This window comes from Oncorhynchus mykiss, chromosome 6 (genome assembly GCF_013265735.2).
Source record: "Oncorhynchus mykiss isolate Arlee chromosome 6, USDA_OmykA_1.1, whole genome shotgun sequence".
NCBI classification, from domain to species: domain Eukaryota; kingdom Metazoa; phylum Chordata; class Actinopteri; order Salmoniformes; family Salmonidae; genus Oncorhynchus; species Oncorhynchus mykiss.
The window spans coordinates 76,693,641-76,708,895 of NC_048570.1; the positions used below are offsets into that span (position 1 = coordinate 76,693,641).

General features: G+C 45.7%; 1 protein-coding gene across 9 annotated transcripts in view; it reads right to left on the bottom strand.

Moving 5' to 3' along the window:
• The window catches only part of chd9 (chromodomain helicase DNA binding protein 9), a 131,309-nt gene that overhangs the window by 101,918 nt on the left and 14,136 nt on the right, over window positions 1-15,255 (bottom strand). For 6 of the 9 annotated variants that reach the window (XM_021607705.2, XM_036980987.1, XM_036980986.1 and 3 more), the window contains exon 2: window positions 11,127-12,904. In XM_021607705.2, the coding sequence (XP_021463380.2) occupies window positions 11,127-12,767 (1,641 nt within the window). In that variant the 5' untranslated portion in view covers window positions 12,768-12,904. Of the gene's footprint in view, window positions 1-1,207; window positions 1,391-3,294; window positions 3,378-11,126; window positions 12,905-15,255 lie in introns of those variants that run through there. The other 3 variants (XM_036980989.1, XM_036980991.1, XM_036980990.1) reach the window with 3 other exon arrangements.

The window sequence follows — 15,255 nt, forward strand, 5'->3', positions numbered from 1 at the left end:
GAGATAACACTATAAAAAGTATAATGACAGCAAGATGTTGTCTGTATCATGTACAGATCACAAGGTCTTACAGGAGGCATGTATAGGTCTAAAAAAGGGCCTAAAATTGCCAATTTTCTAGAAAAGGGTTTGTGGTACAAATGTTAAAAGCATGTCCTGCATCCTTCCTCCCAATTAAGTTTCTAATGTGAGAATTGACAGAACAATCAGATCGTTGGGAAAAAAATTCCGCCTAAGCTGGCTTGGAATCTCCCAACTATGGCCACACACATTCAACTGAGGACAACAGACAGACGTGTAGTTCTGTTCTGAGCAGGAATGTTAAGAAAGTCTATAAATAAAATGAATGATCCACGCCACAACACTAAGCATTTCATACTGACAACTCAGCAGACAGGACAGTCTTGAGGTGAAGGCATACAAAATAACAGCAGCTTTGTGGCAGTATAGTGAAAACAACCATGTGATTCAACATTCCACAGAGATTGATTTAATGTATATGAAGGCCAAATGCCACAGACCAATAGGCCAGTGAAAACATTGAAACCTGCAGCCTAGTAATTGCACTGAGCAGCAGAGGATTGAGTTAAATAGGAAGGAATTCACAGGATTCTTCCAACATATTCACCTTGGTCATCCAAGCAGGACGTATGCCTACAACATTCTGAGAGAAAAGAGCAACCCTCCATTTTGTACTTTGAAATGTTAAAACATTAACTTAATGGTGGCAGCAGTCTCTGTAAACATGAGTCATAGTGTGCATGGTTAGTGACAGTAGGCCAACTGCATGTGTTGTAGACTAGAGGTATAAACCTAAACTTTATCCAAGGCAGACAGAGGATAGTGTTAGCCTACATTTTGTCCCTTTCCACAGAGTCAGTGTAATGTTGTGAAATAAAGTGTTTCTCTGTGTAAACAAACCCTTGACTCAGGGCCCAGCGCCATGGAAACCAGTGAACATAACCGGCTAGGAACCAGCAGCTACCTGACAAACCTGTCTGATCGCTTTGAGACTCCTGTGTGAAAAATCACAAACTAACTAACTATCACACACACACATAAAGCAACTGTCATCTCCATGGAATAGCTAAGCTAACACAAACACAAACCAACAAGTGTTCCTTAGACATAAAGGCAAAAGAGGCACACTGTGTGAAGTATAGCCGCCACATAAACCACAATTAGCCAGAAGATCCGACCTGCTTACTTATAGCTGCACTAGGGTCGGACAGCACAACCGTGTAGATCAGGACACAGTGGAGCCGGCTTGGAAAATGTACTTCAATCCAGGGGTGAGAAACGAGTTGTATTCCTAGTTGTGCTATTATCCCAACTGTTACAAGATTGAATAACTGCTACTTTTCCAGAACGCTTCCCTTTCCTCCTCATGCTACGTAGCAGAAGCCACGTGTGTTGAACCACAAAGGATAGTCAGCCTACGTCGTCGCGCTGTTATAATATCAAAATAAAAGTTGTGTGGGGAATGGCTTTGTATATGTCAAACTCTACCAAAACTATGGCTGTACCATAATATAATTAATTGGTAATAATTTATTGATAATTGGCTATGTCAATGTTGTCAAGAGTGCATTAACAAAGGCAAAATTGTTGGAACAAAGAAATAAATTATTGAAAGACAAACACAACAACTTTCTAGTGTGTGGCTGTTTATTGCCTTTGTTAATCCACCCTTGACAGCAATGACATGGATTACCAATTCATTATTGTACTTCAGAAAATTATCCATAGTTTTGGTAAAGTTTGACCTATGGTCCTTTCAAAACAACTTGGAACTCTAGAAAGATGCCCGAGTTTCCGACTTGGAATTCCAGTTGGATGACCACTCAAAAAACATTTCTGAGTTCCCAGTTGTCTTGAACGCAGTGAATTCTGAAATGTCAGAATTTCCAGTGTTTTTGAATGTGGCAATATAATAAACCATTCCCCAACCGCAACTTTACATTTTTTGTTTGTTATTTATTTATTTATTTATTTAAATTTTACCCCAATTTCGTGGTATCCAGTTGTTAGTAGTTACTATCTTTTCTCATCGCTACAACTCCCGTATGGGCTTGGGAGAGACGACGGTCGAAAGCGATGCGTCCCCCGAAACGCAACCCAACCAAGCCGCAATGCTTCTTAACACAGCGCGCATCCAACCCGGAAGCCAGCCGCACCAATGTGTCAGAGGAAGCACCGTGCACCTGGTGACCTGGTTAGCGCGCACTGCGCCTGGCCCGACACAGGAGTTGCTGGTGCGCGATGAGACATGGATATCCCAACCCGGCCAAACCCTCCGTAACCCGGAACGCTAGGCCAATTGTACGTCGCTCCATGGACCTCCCGGTCGCGGCCGGCTGCGACAGAGCCTGGGCACGAACCCAGAGTCTCTGGTGGCACAGCTAGCACTGAGATGCAGTGCCCTAGACCACTGCGCCACCCAGGAGGCCCTCCGCAACTTTTATTTTGACATTTCCACAGCTCGATGACGTAGTTTGCACGGAGCCCGATTGGCTGACAATCGTTTGATGATCAACTTACATTCTAGCGCTATTTCAAAATGGCTAATGTGGCTTCTGCTACCTAGCATGGGGACGAAAAGGGCAGCTTTCCAGAAAAACTAGCAGTCGTTCAAACTTCCCGGTATAACAGTTGGGTTAATGGGACAATTTTGAGTGCACTGCATTTCTCATCCCTATATTGAGGTAGGTTTTCTGAGCCATATCTCACGCTAACTCCCCAGTGTCTTGATCTACACAGTCATGCTGTCCGACCCTAGCACAGCTGTAAGCAAGCGGGCCGGTTCTGCTGGCTAAAAGCATAATGGCATGATCCACAGTCCAAATGCCTTTCCCCTATTCCCCCTGCCCTATTTAGTGCTGGGTTCCCTATTTAGTGCTAAACTAAGTCTAACTGAATGAGAGCCACTGAAAGTCTCATTAGAGTCCCTGTAGAGCAGACTGTGTAAATCTGTTCTCCACTTTCTCTCCCCAGAGACAGACTATGCTAGGCAGGCTAGCGTTCAGCGGGCTGCCTGGTGATTGAGCTGAGTTCATTCCTGTCAGCCAGTGAAAGGTTAACCTGACTGCAGCTCAAGGAAGAGGTTATGTTGGGTTGTGTCACCCCTCACATTCCTCTCACACAAAACCTCATGTTAGCACTGAACCCGCTGGCTATCGCACGCTCCTCTCCAAACCCCTAGCCAGCCAACATAGTCAAAGCTATTTAATCCCCTGTGAGCGGGGGAGAGAGAGAAAAAATGCAGAATAAAAGAGAATGGGTTTTTATTCAGACCTACTGTGCAGTTTGGGGCTGGCAAGGCTCCCACATGTTCCTCATAGTCTAGGCTAAATCCAAGTACAACTCTCTCACCCCTCCCTCTACAAACTAGCCACCCATTTCCTCCTCCTCTAGTGTCCCCCCACAGCCCGCCCCTTCCGTCCACAGCCAAGACCTCCCCACTTTAAATAGAGTTGACTTCCTGTTCACCTTTGACCCCCCCCACTAGATCCCACCCACTCCTGGCAGGCCTCCACTACCAGCAGGCCGATGAGGCTGGATGACTGGGGGAACAGAGAGAGACAGTCATAAAGAGAGAGATAGGCAGTCAGAAAGAGCTAGAGAGAGAAAGCGAGAGAGGCTATGTGCACACTGCCCACAAAATGAGGTAGAAACTGGGCTGCACTTCCTAACCTCCTGCCAAATGTATGACCATATTAGAGACACATTACACAGACCTAAAAATAATTTGAAAACAAATACATTTTGGTAAACTCCCATATCTATTGGGTGAAATACCACAGTTTACAATCACAGCGGCAAGATTTGTGACCTGTTGCCACAAGAAAAGGTGAAGAATAAACACTATTGTAAATACAACCTAGATTTATGTTTATTTCTTTTCCCTTTTGTACTTTAACTATTGGCACATTATTACAACACTGTATATTGAGATAATATAACATTTAAAATGTATTTTTTCTTTTGGAACTTTTGGAGTGTAATGTTTACTGTCAATTTGTTATTGTTCATTTCACTTTTGATTATTATCTATTTCACTTGCTTCAGCAATGTAAACATATGTTTCCCATGCCAATAAAGCCCCTTAAATTGAACATTGAATTGAGAGATCAAGAGAGACTGATAGACCTACAGACCAGAGAGAGAACCAGCAGCAGCCAGAGAAACAGCCAATCATATCTCAGCCTCATGGAGGGCAGGTTTCCCGTGGCAGGAACCCCTCCCCCTTCGGAGAGTAGAGCAGTGACTTGGTGTCAGGTTTCAAGGCTGACTGCGGCACTCTCTGCCTGGCTGGCTGGGAGTTACATAAACTTCACCCAGGAAGGTCAGGAATCAACAAAGACAGCAATTCAGTGGGGGCCCACAGCCACAGACACCCTCAGCTGAGTCGGCCTCACACACGCCCCCCACCACCACTCCCACTCTAGTTTCAATGCCCCCAGAGGCCAGAGGAGGGGGTGAGGGGAGAGGGAGAGTCACAGAATAAACCTAAACCACTGATGCACTGAGTCAGACAGGAGGCACCTGCTGTACTGCACAGCAGCTCATCATCATGTTTTGCTTTTTCCCCTCACACCTCACAGCTGATTCAAATAATCAAAGCTTGATGATGACTTGGTTATTTGAATCAGCGGTGTAGTGCTAGGGCAAAAACCAAAACATGATGATGACTTGGTTATTTGAATCAGCGGTGTAGTGCTAAGGCAAAAAACAAAACATGATGATGACTTGGTTATTTGAATCAGCGGTGTAGTGCTAGGGCAAAAAACAAAACATGATGATGACTTGGTTATTTGAATCAGCGGTGTAGTGCTAGGGCAAAAAACAAAACATGATGATGACTTGGTTATTTGAATCAGCGGTGTAGTGCTAGGGCAAAAAACAAAACATGATGATGACTTGGTTATTTGAATCAGCGGTGTAGTGCTAGGGCAAAAAACAAAACATGATGATGACTTGGTTATTTGAATCAGCGGTGTAGTGCTAGGGCAAAAAACAAAACATGATGATGACTTGGTTATTTGAATCAGCGGTGTAGTGCTAGGGCAAAAACCAAAACATGATGATGACTTGGTTATTTGAATCAGCGGTGTAGTGCTAGGGCAAAAACCAAAACATGCACCCGGGCAGTGCCCAGGACCGAGTTTATGAAACCCTGGTCTATAAAATTGTCTCTATTTAGAAAAATACTGAATCAGGTTATTACTACTCTAAAGGGTTGTGCCTGTCCCATCGATAACCCTATGGCAGTGTGCTGTACATAGGCACACTGAGTACATCTTCGAACAGACCAAGCAAAGACTAATTCAAATTGCCTTGGTATGACCATATCCAACCAGGCCCTTTCATATCCAGCTCCAACACCCTTTATCATACTGCTGTCTTCACAATGACTGGGAACAAAGGCCCTCTGTCTAGAAGTCACTCTCTGTGTGACTAACAGTGAACAGAACCAGCCCATGTCACAGCCAAGCACTAGCTCCCAAGGTCTAGGCCTACAACTGTCTGGAGACTAGGGATGGGTGGTATACCATATTTTATTATATACCGGTATTGATGCACGGACCGGTTTGGGTTTTTACTTTACCTTGTAAAGCTATATATTATTGTTTGGTTTGTTAAATGTGTTACGCCACTCAGCCGCGTGTAATAATGGCAGTTTAATCCGTTTGCTACTTGAGTCATCTCTCTCCCTCTCTCCTTCCACACACACCAAGCCCCACATCTTGTCACTCAAGCAGAACAGTTTTTGCGCTACCACGAGTCACAACAACCACTTGCAGTGACAGTCTGCATATATCTTACTGTCTGCAAACAGCTAGTTTGTCTTTTCTTAGCAAGTTGTGGCTAAAATAAATTATGTTAGCTACTAATACTAATTGCTAGTTAGTTGGCTAGTTAGCCAGCAAACGTAGGTAGAAAGCTAGCTAATACAGCCTGATACCAGTGCTGGTGTAGGCCTACATCAGCACGTTGTTTGTGCAACGGTATATTCTAAAATCAGAGAAGAATTGGTAAAGCATGAACATTTTAGCTATATCAAAGCTACAGTAAGAGAAAACATTTAATGTAACATTAATTAGGGTCCACTAGGAAACACTGACCAACACTTTGGTTCCTCCCATGTGTCACAATAACCACTCCCTGGCTTTTTAATTTGTTGTTATGTCAAACAACACTGTTTTCAAAGTGCCCACTACATTCCAACATTCAAAAACCTCAAATATCGTCAAAAATGTGAAACATATTGTGAAATGATATTTTGGCCATATCGCCCAGCCCTACTTTATAGTACTGGGGTGAAAAAACATATTATTCATTAGTAGTGATAATGTGCAATGCAAAACATTTGCTTGCTATCTCGGCAAGAGGACCAGAGCAGCATTGATCATGGCTGGGCCTCAAGAACAAGACAGAATCCATCCAGGTCTCCATCATTAAAGACAGACGGAAATCCTAATTAGCCACATGCAGTGCAGGCTAGGTACAGACACAGTGCTTAATTTGTCAATTGGGAGGTGCCGGAACAAAATGTGAGCGCGAGAGGGTGGTGATCTAGGGACCTCTGAGGTACCAGAACACATTACAGAAAGAAGAAAATCCCTTATAGTAAAGCATTGCATGCATATCACCACATTTGTGTAATGGTATAGATCAGTAGAGTAGAGGCACTTACAGAAGAAGTTGCACACATGGATAACATTTTTAGTGGCCTAGGATCTGGGAATAAAATGTACTTTTATAAACGCATTTCATGCAATTCTACATCATTTTACGTGACTGGAGATTTTGGCAGAATCTTTTTAATGCCGCATTCAAAACATGGGAACTCGGGACTGGGAAATCTCTGACTTCCGACTTCAGTGTGTTCAAGACAACTGGGAACTCGGGGGAAAAAACAAGCTCCGAATGGGAATATTTGATTTGAAAGGTCATCCAACTCGGAATTCCAAGTTGGGAACTCGGGCCTCTTTCTAGAGCTCCGACTTTCCGACCTGAAAAAGTCATGATTTGACTTAGTTTTTTCCCCAGAGTTCCCAGTTGTCATGAAAGCACCATAATACCACCCAAATGACAGAAGTACTTTGACACTGACAAACTGAAATCAATAAAAATGACCCTGTCTTGAATCCATCAATAGTCCAGGCCTAGGTGTGTGGAGACACATATTGTAGGTTACAATGTGAGAAAGAAATTATAGTCCTAAAAATGCTTTCCTGTTTCACTGATTCACCCAATGATGTGCAGCTCACTGGCTGGTGATGGCCGATGCACTCGTGCCAAAAGCCTCTCTCTCGTTTTATTGTGTAAACAATAGGTCTATTTGGAGTCTTCTCTTTTCAGCAGTAGCCATTTGCTTTCCAATCTGTGTTTTCCAGCGATTCTATTTGAAGTATTGCAAAAGGCATTTTTTGTCTGCATGCTGTTTATTAACTGACCGATTTCCCGCACGTTCAAACTGTAGGCTATGCCTTGTTATTGGGCTACATATCAGTTAGGCACATTTTTTTTAAAGACGCTGATGATGTTCCTCTGTGGCTAAATGATATGCTTTCTCATGGTGTACTAGGCTATTCTGAATTATTTCATTTCTTTCTGAACAGACAGCAGTAACTCTATAACTTTGGCAAATGTATTTAAATGTATCAGGGGTGCTGCAGCTCCTCCAGAACCCTTCGCACGGCTATGATTCTATAAGGAAATAAATGATGAAGTGCAACACTGGAGAGATCAGCGTTGCAGGCTCATTCATGTCTATCAGAGCAGAGAGGGAGAGAGATCATAGAAAGTGAATCTCGCTCCAGTTCTGTGAGAGACACAGGCGCGCATCTCACACAGGCACAGCCACGCGTTGGTCTCAAACATGGGTTACAATTTTGCACAAACCATAAGCCCAACCCAAATCAGGCCCGGGCTGGGGGGTAGGATAACTAACGAAGAGACAACTTGAATGAACTTTGATCGCTTTTATTCAAATTTTTACATTGCAAAAAGTGAAAACAATTTTTCATCCCATGAGAGGTACCGGATCCGGACAAATATGTCCCGGAACGAAACATCCGGCACCTCTCCTTTTTGGACTGTTTCTTTGGATTATGGTTTGCATATTAATCGCTGGACAAACACAGGGCCATGGGGTGAGACAGGGCCAGACACAGGACCAGGGAGTGAGATAGGGCCAGAGACAGGGAGTGAGACAGGGACAGACACAGGATCAGGGAGTGAGACAGGGCCAGAGACAGGGAGTGAGACAGGGCCAGACACAGGACCAGTAGTGAGACAGGGCCAGACACAGGGAGTTAGACAGGGCCAGAGACAGGACCAGGGAGTGAGACAGGGCCAGACACAGGGAGTGAGACAGGGCCAGAGATGGGACCAGGGAGTGAGACAGGGCCAGACACGGGACCAGGGAGTGAGACAGGGCCAGACACAGGACCAGGGAGTGAGACAGGGCCAGACACAGGACCAGGGAGTGAGACAGGGCCAGAGACGGGACCAGGGAGTGAGACACGACCAGAGACAGGCAGTGAGACTAGGACAGGGGGGTGGGCACCACTCTATCCCCTGATGCCTTGCCTGTTCAGCAAACACACTATCTGTTGGCTCTTCACACACAAGTGGATATGAATAGAGCAGTCTACCCATAAGCATCAACACAAGGGTGGATGTTGACACAGACTGTAGGGAAGCTGGGCCTGTTCGCTGGTGTTCCATGTCCCATTTCAATTAGCGGATGGACAAATTGGCTGCTGGGTCAAAACACCAGTCTGTGCTTGAGTATTTCTACTTGCACATCGTCATCTATCACTCCAGTGTTAATGCTAAATTGTAATAATTTCGCCTCTATGGCCTATTTATTGCCTTACTTCCCTAATCGTACTAAATTTGCACACTGTTCATAGATTTTTCTATTTTTTTTCTATTGGGTTTGTACGTTTGTTTATTGGCCAGGTCGCAGTTGTAAATGAGAACTTGTTCTCAACTGGCCTACCTGGTTAAATAAAGGTCAAATAAAATAAAAATGCAGCCTACCTGTAAGTCTAAGTGGTAGAGTTGAGAGAAGCAGAGCTATGCTGTAGAGACGGGGTAAAGACCTAGCGACTTGTGAATCACCACTCACCACAGAGTAGCTGTGTGTGTGTGTGTGTGCGTGCACTTGTTTACAGTTTACAGAGCCATTCAGAGAGAGTTCTGATGAGTGCTGAGCTGCATGTGCCAGCACCAGGGCCATGGAAGGGAACTGACACACTTGTGCTGCTGGTGATCAGATGTGGGTTCAAACACCATTTGAAGTCTTTAGCCTGCCTGGAGTTCCAGATGGGTGGGGTTAGTAGTTTTGGGACTATTCTATTGGTTCCATTAATCAAGAAAAGTTTAAGTATTTAACATAATATCAAATAGTATTTGAACCCAGGTCTGACATACAGTACAGACTGCTGCTGACGGTCCTCTTTGCCTGGCTGTCTGCGTCACTGTGGAGCCAGGCTAAGAGAGGTGTGTGGATGGATGTTGCTATGCTACTGGCCAGCTCTGCCCCAGGATCCGCCTTGTGCCTGTCAGAGCCAGAGCAGCACACTAATGCACTCTCTACCTCTCTCTGTGTCTGTCATTAGCCTCCCTCCTTCTCTCTCGCTCTCTCCTTCCCAAGCTGTCCCTCACTCACTCGCTCTGTCCATCTCTATCCCCTCTCCCTCCCCCTCCTCTGCCTCACTACTCTCTCTGTCCATCTCTATCCCCTCTCCCTCCCCCTCCTCTGCCTCACTACTCTCTCTGTCCATGTCTATCCTCTCTCCCCCCTCCTCTCCCTCTCTCTCACTCAAAGACACACACACAGAGAAAACCACAACAGCAACCACCCCCACACTCTATCTAGCCATGTAGTGAGTGCAGTGCGCAGCAGCAAGACAGACAGAGTCAGGCAGTGTCTCTAGCCTCTAGCCTGCCCTGACCCACATCTATAGCCTTGAGTACGCTTAGTTACTGTAAGTCCTGGAGACACTGCTGTCACTATTAATCAGGCCCTGGGACACAGCTAGGCTACTGTAATTACCTGTTGTCTGCCTATGTCCCAAAATGGCACCCTATTCTCTATTTAGTGCACTACTTTTGACCAGGGCTTTGGTCAAATATAGGGAAAAGGGTGTCATTTGGGACACAATACTGGAAGGATAGCTAGAATAGGCTGTATTATTATAATTTAAAGGAGGGCTGAGCCTCCTTCCCCTCCCTCACTCCCTCCCTCCCTCCACCTCCCCCCTGATTGCAGGTGCACCAAATATGCTCATGCTCTTCCAGGGCTAGTTAAACATTACATGGGTAGGTGGCTGGCTGGCGTCTGGCTGCTGAGAGGAGTGAAAGCATGGCAAGGCTCTCTCTATTCTCTCCGTCTGTGCAAGAGATTTATCCATTAACGTAGCTGTCACAAATACATGTCTCACTGTCAATTCTTACCATTCATTTCCAACATAGTTGGAACTGAATAGATAAAACAACCTGGATAAGATGCAGATCTAGATTTAAATGGGAATGAAATGAGAAATAATTTCCCCTCCTGCCCATGTGGTCAAGGGGAAGGACAACTATTAGCACCAACAACCACAACTATTCTATACATTCGCAATGTGTATTTCTTCCCCTGTAGTAATACATTAAAGCTGCAAAATGTAACTTTTTGAATGACCTGACCAAATTCACACAGAACTGTGACATAGATCTGTCATTCTCAATGAAAGCAAGAAGTCGTAGATCTGTTCTATGTGGGCTATTTCTACATTTCATTTCTGCGTCTTTTACTTACGTTTTTGTACACCAGCTTCAAACAGCTGAAAATACAATATTTTGGGTTATGGGAAATATATTTCACAGTGGTTTAGATGGTACAGTGACTATGTTTGCTTGTTTTGTCACAAACTGAAATTAGAATTGTAGCAACCAGGAAATGGTGGAGCGATTTCTGCATAGTGCGTCTTTAAATAGATGAATGAAGGAGAACTCTGCAGAATCTGGATAACTAGGCATTTCATCCATATCATCCTTTCTGTCAGCATATGTCAGCCTAGCCAGCCTCAGACTAAAAGCAAGTGTTAATGGCCCAATGGGTTTACCTGTATCTTGTAGTCCATGGATATGGAGATCCTTTCTTCCTCCTTCATCTCTTCTTCTTCCTCTCCCTTTCCATTCCTCTCTCCATCCCCACCATTGGTCCAGGAACAGTTGGAGTCATGGTGATCGTGCTGACTGAGGGCAGCCTCCAGCTGAGGCAGCAGCTCATCAGCCAGCAGGTCCGGAGCCTCCAGGCCCTCAAAGCCCCCTCCTTGGGCCTCCACCTCCCCTTGCAGCCCTGCCAGGCTAACCTCTAGAGACACGTAGCCGTTAGTGGTAGTGGTGCTGGCCGGAGGTCTGGTAACTTCCAAGTTAGATCCACAGTTCTGGGGCTGGTGCTGGTCTGGAATGAGCTGGCTGACTGCACTGGGGTAGCAGCTCATGGCCTGGCCAAACATCTCGGATGAGTCGTAGTTCCCTAAGGTCTGCCTGGAGCAGCGCAGAGCCCGGAAGGGACATTCGTCCTCAGCCTGGCTGACTGGGACCTGTTTGGGCTGATGATGCTGAGTCATCCCTGGAGCAGACGAAAACGCACATCCAGCTCCCACGAGAGAGAGTTCAGGCACTGAGGAGGGCAGGGGAGTGGTGGTGGTGATCATGGACACTGGGGCTAAAGAGAGAGGCTGGCTCAGGCTGGAGATGCCAGGCTGTCCCTGGCCAGGGAAGGAGTACTGGGAGGGAGGGTAGGTGGTGGTGGAGCTCACTGAGCAGGAGGACAGGGTGTGAGCCATGGGGGAGCAGGTCTGCATGGAGAAGGACATGCTAGAGTCTTCTGGCCCTACCCCAGGAAAGGCCCCCTGCACCAGCTGGTAGCCACCCTGCTGTGGTGGGGTTCCAGCCAGCGAGGCATTGGGAGTTTCCACATTAGCTGTGGCCAGAGCCCCTGAGTTAGGCACAGCCCTGGAGTGGAACTGGGTCCCCCCGGTGGTAAGCTGCTGGTTGTGGGAAGCTGGCTGTTGGTTAGCCTGGTGGAAGGGGAAGCTGTGGTGCTGCTGGGGCAGAGACTGAGGGTTCACTACCTGTTGATGAAGGTGCTGCTGCTGCCGCTGGTTCAGAAGCTGGTGTTGCTGCTGTAACTGCTGCACTTGTTGTTGCTGAAGTTGTTGTTGACAAGGGTGGTGCTGCTGCTGTGGCTGTTGCTGTCGGAGGTGATGCTGTTGGTTGTGGAGTTGCTGCTGCTGTTGTTGATGTAGTTGTTGTTGTTGCTGGGGCACTGAGTGGTAGAGGTTCCCGTTCTGGTCCTGGTTGCCCCACATGGGGCTGCTGTTGGAAAACAACGCGTTGGATTGGGGTGCCTGACCAATTGAGCGTCCATGGAAGTGGGTATGCTGTGCTGCTATCATCCCTCCACCACCCACACCCTCAGAGCTAGCGAAGGGCTGTCCCATGGAGTTCTGGGCCTTCATGCCTGGAAAACTCCCCATCTGCTGCCCATAAGCCATGCTCTGTTGGGTGGAGGTGGGTATCATCCCGGGGTGTTTCCCTGCCCCCATTGGCTCCACCTGTAGAGGCTCAAAGCCTGCGCTGAGGTTGAGCTCATCCACCAGCGAGGGTCCAGGGGGGAAGCCCTCCTCAGCCAACCCGTCCAGCCCTCCCACAAACAGGTTGGGGTCGTCAAAGAAGTCCATGATGGGATCTGTCATGGCCCAGGGGCCAGGGTCAGTCTTCCGGAGACCAGTCCCCCACGTTGGACCTCTGCTGGGTTCTAGCTGGTGCTGAGGAGCGCCACGTGTTACTGAGCTACAGTATGTCCATCACAGACTGGCTCTGGAGAGAAAAACTAAGACAAAACCTCAAGTCAGATTTAACAGAGAGAAGAAAAACATGCATCTTTAAACATGTCTCGTTCATACTGAGCTGTGTGTGGGCTGCACAATAAAGAGATTTTCAGTTGTCAAATAGATTTTACGGAATTTAGCCTGTCTCTTTGATGTTCATCCTGTGTTTTTCAAATCAATACACTTCTAGTTGTTTTCAATATCTCCATACACCTCTACCTCATATACACTACAATAAGCAATTTATTACCATAACAGACACTCTCAGCCACGTAAACGTCATCAGTGAAAACAGCGGCTACCAAAAAGCCAAGTAATGGCTAGGTCAGACAGGCCTGGGATAAATTTGGCACTGTCAATTATCTCTGGTTGGCAGCAGGTAGTTGTGTGGTAACACATCTGATCTGATCTAAACTGAATCAACTGCCAGACAGACCAACAGCCAGGTGCCTCTAGTCTTCCTCGGTTTAAAGCCCCCTGATGCGATCAGCCTCAGCCCTGTGACTGTGCTGTGGCTGCTATCTACCGAGCCGTCTGTCTGCTAGTAGCTACTGAATGTGTGGGAGGAAGGTGCAGACAGACAGATAGACAGCTGATGCTGTTTGTGTCAACAGCCAAGGAGGTTAGCTCAGGATGCATCTAGCCACAGACCAATGACCAATAGAAGATGAAGGAACACTTGTGTTAGTCAAGACCTGCTGACTCATACTCACCACACACACTCAACTCACTACAAACACTTTGACATGCCTTCCTGAATGTACAGTCATGGCTCTCACAAGTCTTCTGATACAGAGGGGGGGCATACAACTGAGATCCAATGCTTCAACCACAACTCGTGAACCTCTGCTAAGGTTAAGTGGGGTAGTGAGTAGGCTTGGGCAGTATACCGTATATACAGTATACCGGGGTATTTGGAAATAGCCACGGGATGGGTTTTCAATTCTATTAACAATTTGTTTCAAATTTTTCAATATAATTTAATATTTGTAGCTACTTTGTAAGTAAATACTTTCAGTCAACTTGGGCAATATGTTAGAAGATAAAGAGTTCTTCATTTCACTTGTCACATTATTTAACATTATGAAGCTCACCGTAGTTCCCCAGAACAGTTGAGCCGTCACGTGTTTGTTTGTAAATGCCACAAAGCGGGAGCAGGTGAGTCCAGCTGTGTATTGACAGGGGCTGAGTTTTATATTGAAAGGCAAGTGTTTTTTTGCTTCAATAGAGTGCAACTATAGTTTTCCTTCACAGAAAATGCATTACTGCAACACATTCGGCAGAATATAGCTTCATTTTCATCAGATGACAACAGAAGAGCAACGCTATTTGGCTAGCAGTCACACAAGTAGGCTAAATGAGCTTACAATGAACATGCAAGGTATTTTTTTGCAAAAATAATGCATGGCCATCATATTTCTGTTTATTATAGAAAGAATGTGGCTAGCTACATTTCCTAATGTTTTTCTTAAAGTTAATCTGGAGAAAAGTAGGCTGGCTACACTGAGAAAAGCACCACAGAAAAATAGCTACATCAGAACGCCGTCTGCTGATTGAACGCTCTTAGTGAATTCTCTTCCAGGTGGAGAAGTGCAACTGAAGCACAAAATGACTCTGATGCCATGTAGAAATAATGGAGCATTTTAGATTTGCGTTTACAAAATGCAGCAATATATTTCTTATGCGTTGTATCTTTTCTTCCTGCATGGAAAAGCGAAGAATTCTTTATTAACGTGACTCAAGTTTAACTTGATGGTTATCTAAGTAAGTGGCAAAATGAATAAGGTGACATGGCATCCATCATGTTGTGTTGGCTTTCTGCCATGTTTGAAAAGTCAAAGCCCTTTGGATGAGTTATCTGTACAGCTGCCACTGCTGTCTTTTGATTTCCTTGTGTTTTTTTCTCCTCTCCGTTCTCAGCCTGTCTTCTTCCTCTAAGCAGAGCAAGCAGGCCTGTTGCCCTAGAGACTCCAGACTCCAGACAGATACAGCACGTACACATGCTGCTCCAGAGCCAGTACTGTTTATTGCACAATGTCTCTCGGTCACATTTGTTTGTAAATGTCCAAACTCACAAAAAATTACATTCAGTAGCTCTTACGTATAGATGTATAACTTTATAGCTGCCTGTCTTTGCAATATAATTTTTTTCCATTTGCGCTTGTTAGCATATTTAGCTAGCAGCCTCCATGGTAAAACCGTACATCTCAGGATGAGAGAAGGATGATATGAAGATATGAAAATCTGCATACTGCCCAGCCCTAGTAGTGGGGCTGTCCTTGGCTATGATGAAACCTTACTTTTTACTCATTGTTACAAAGGCCCAGTATGACACAAGCACACAACCAAGACA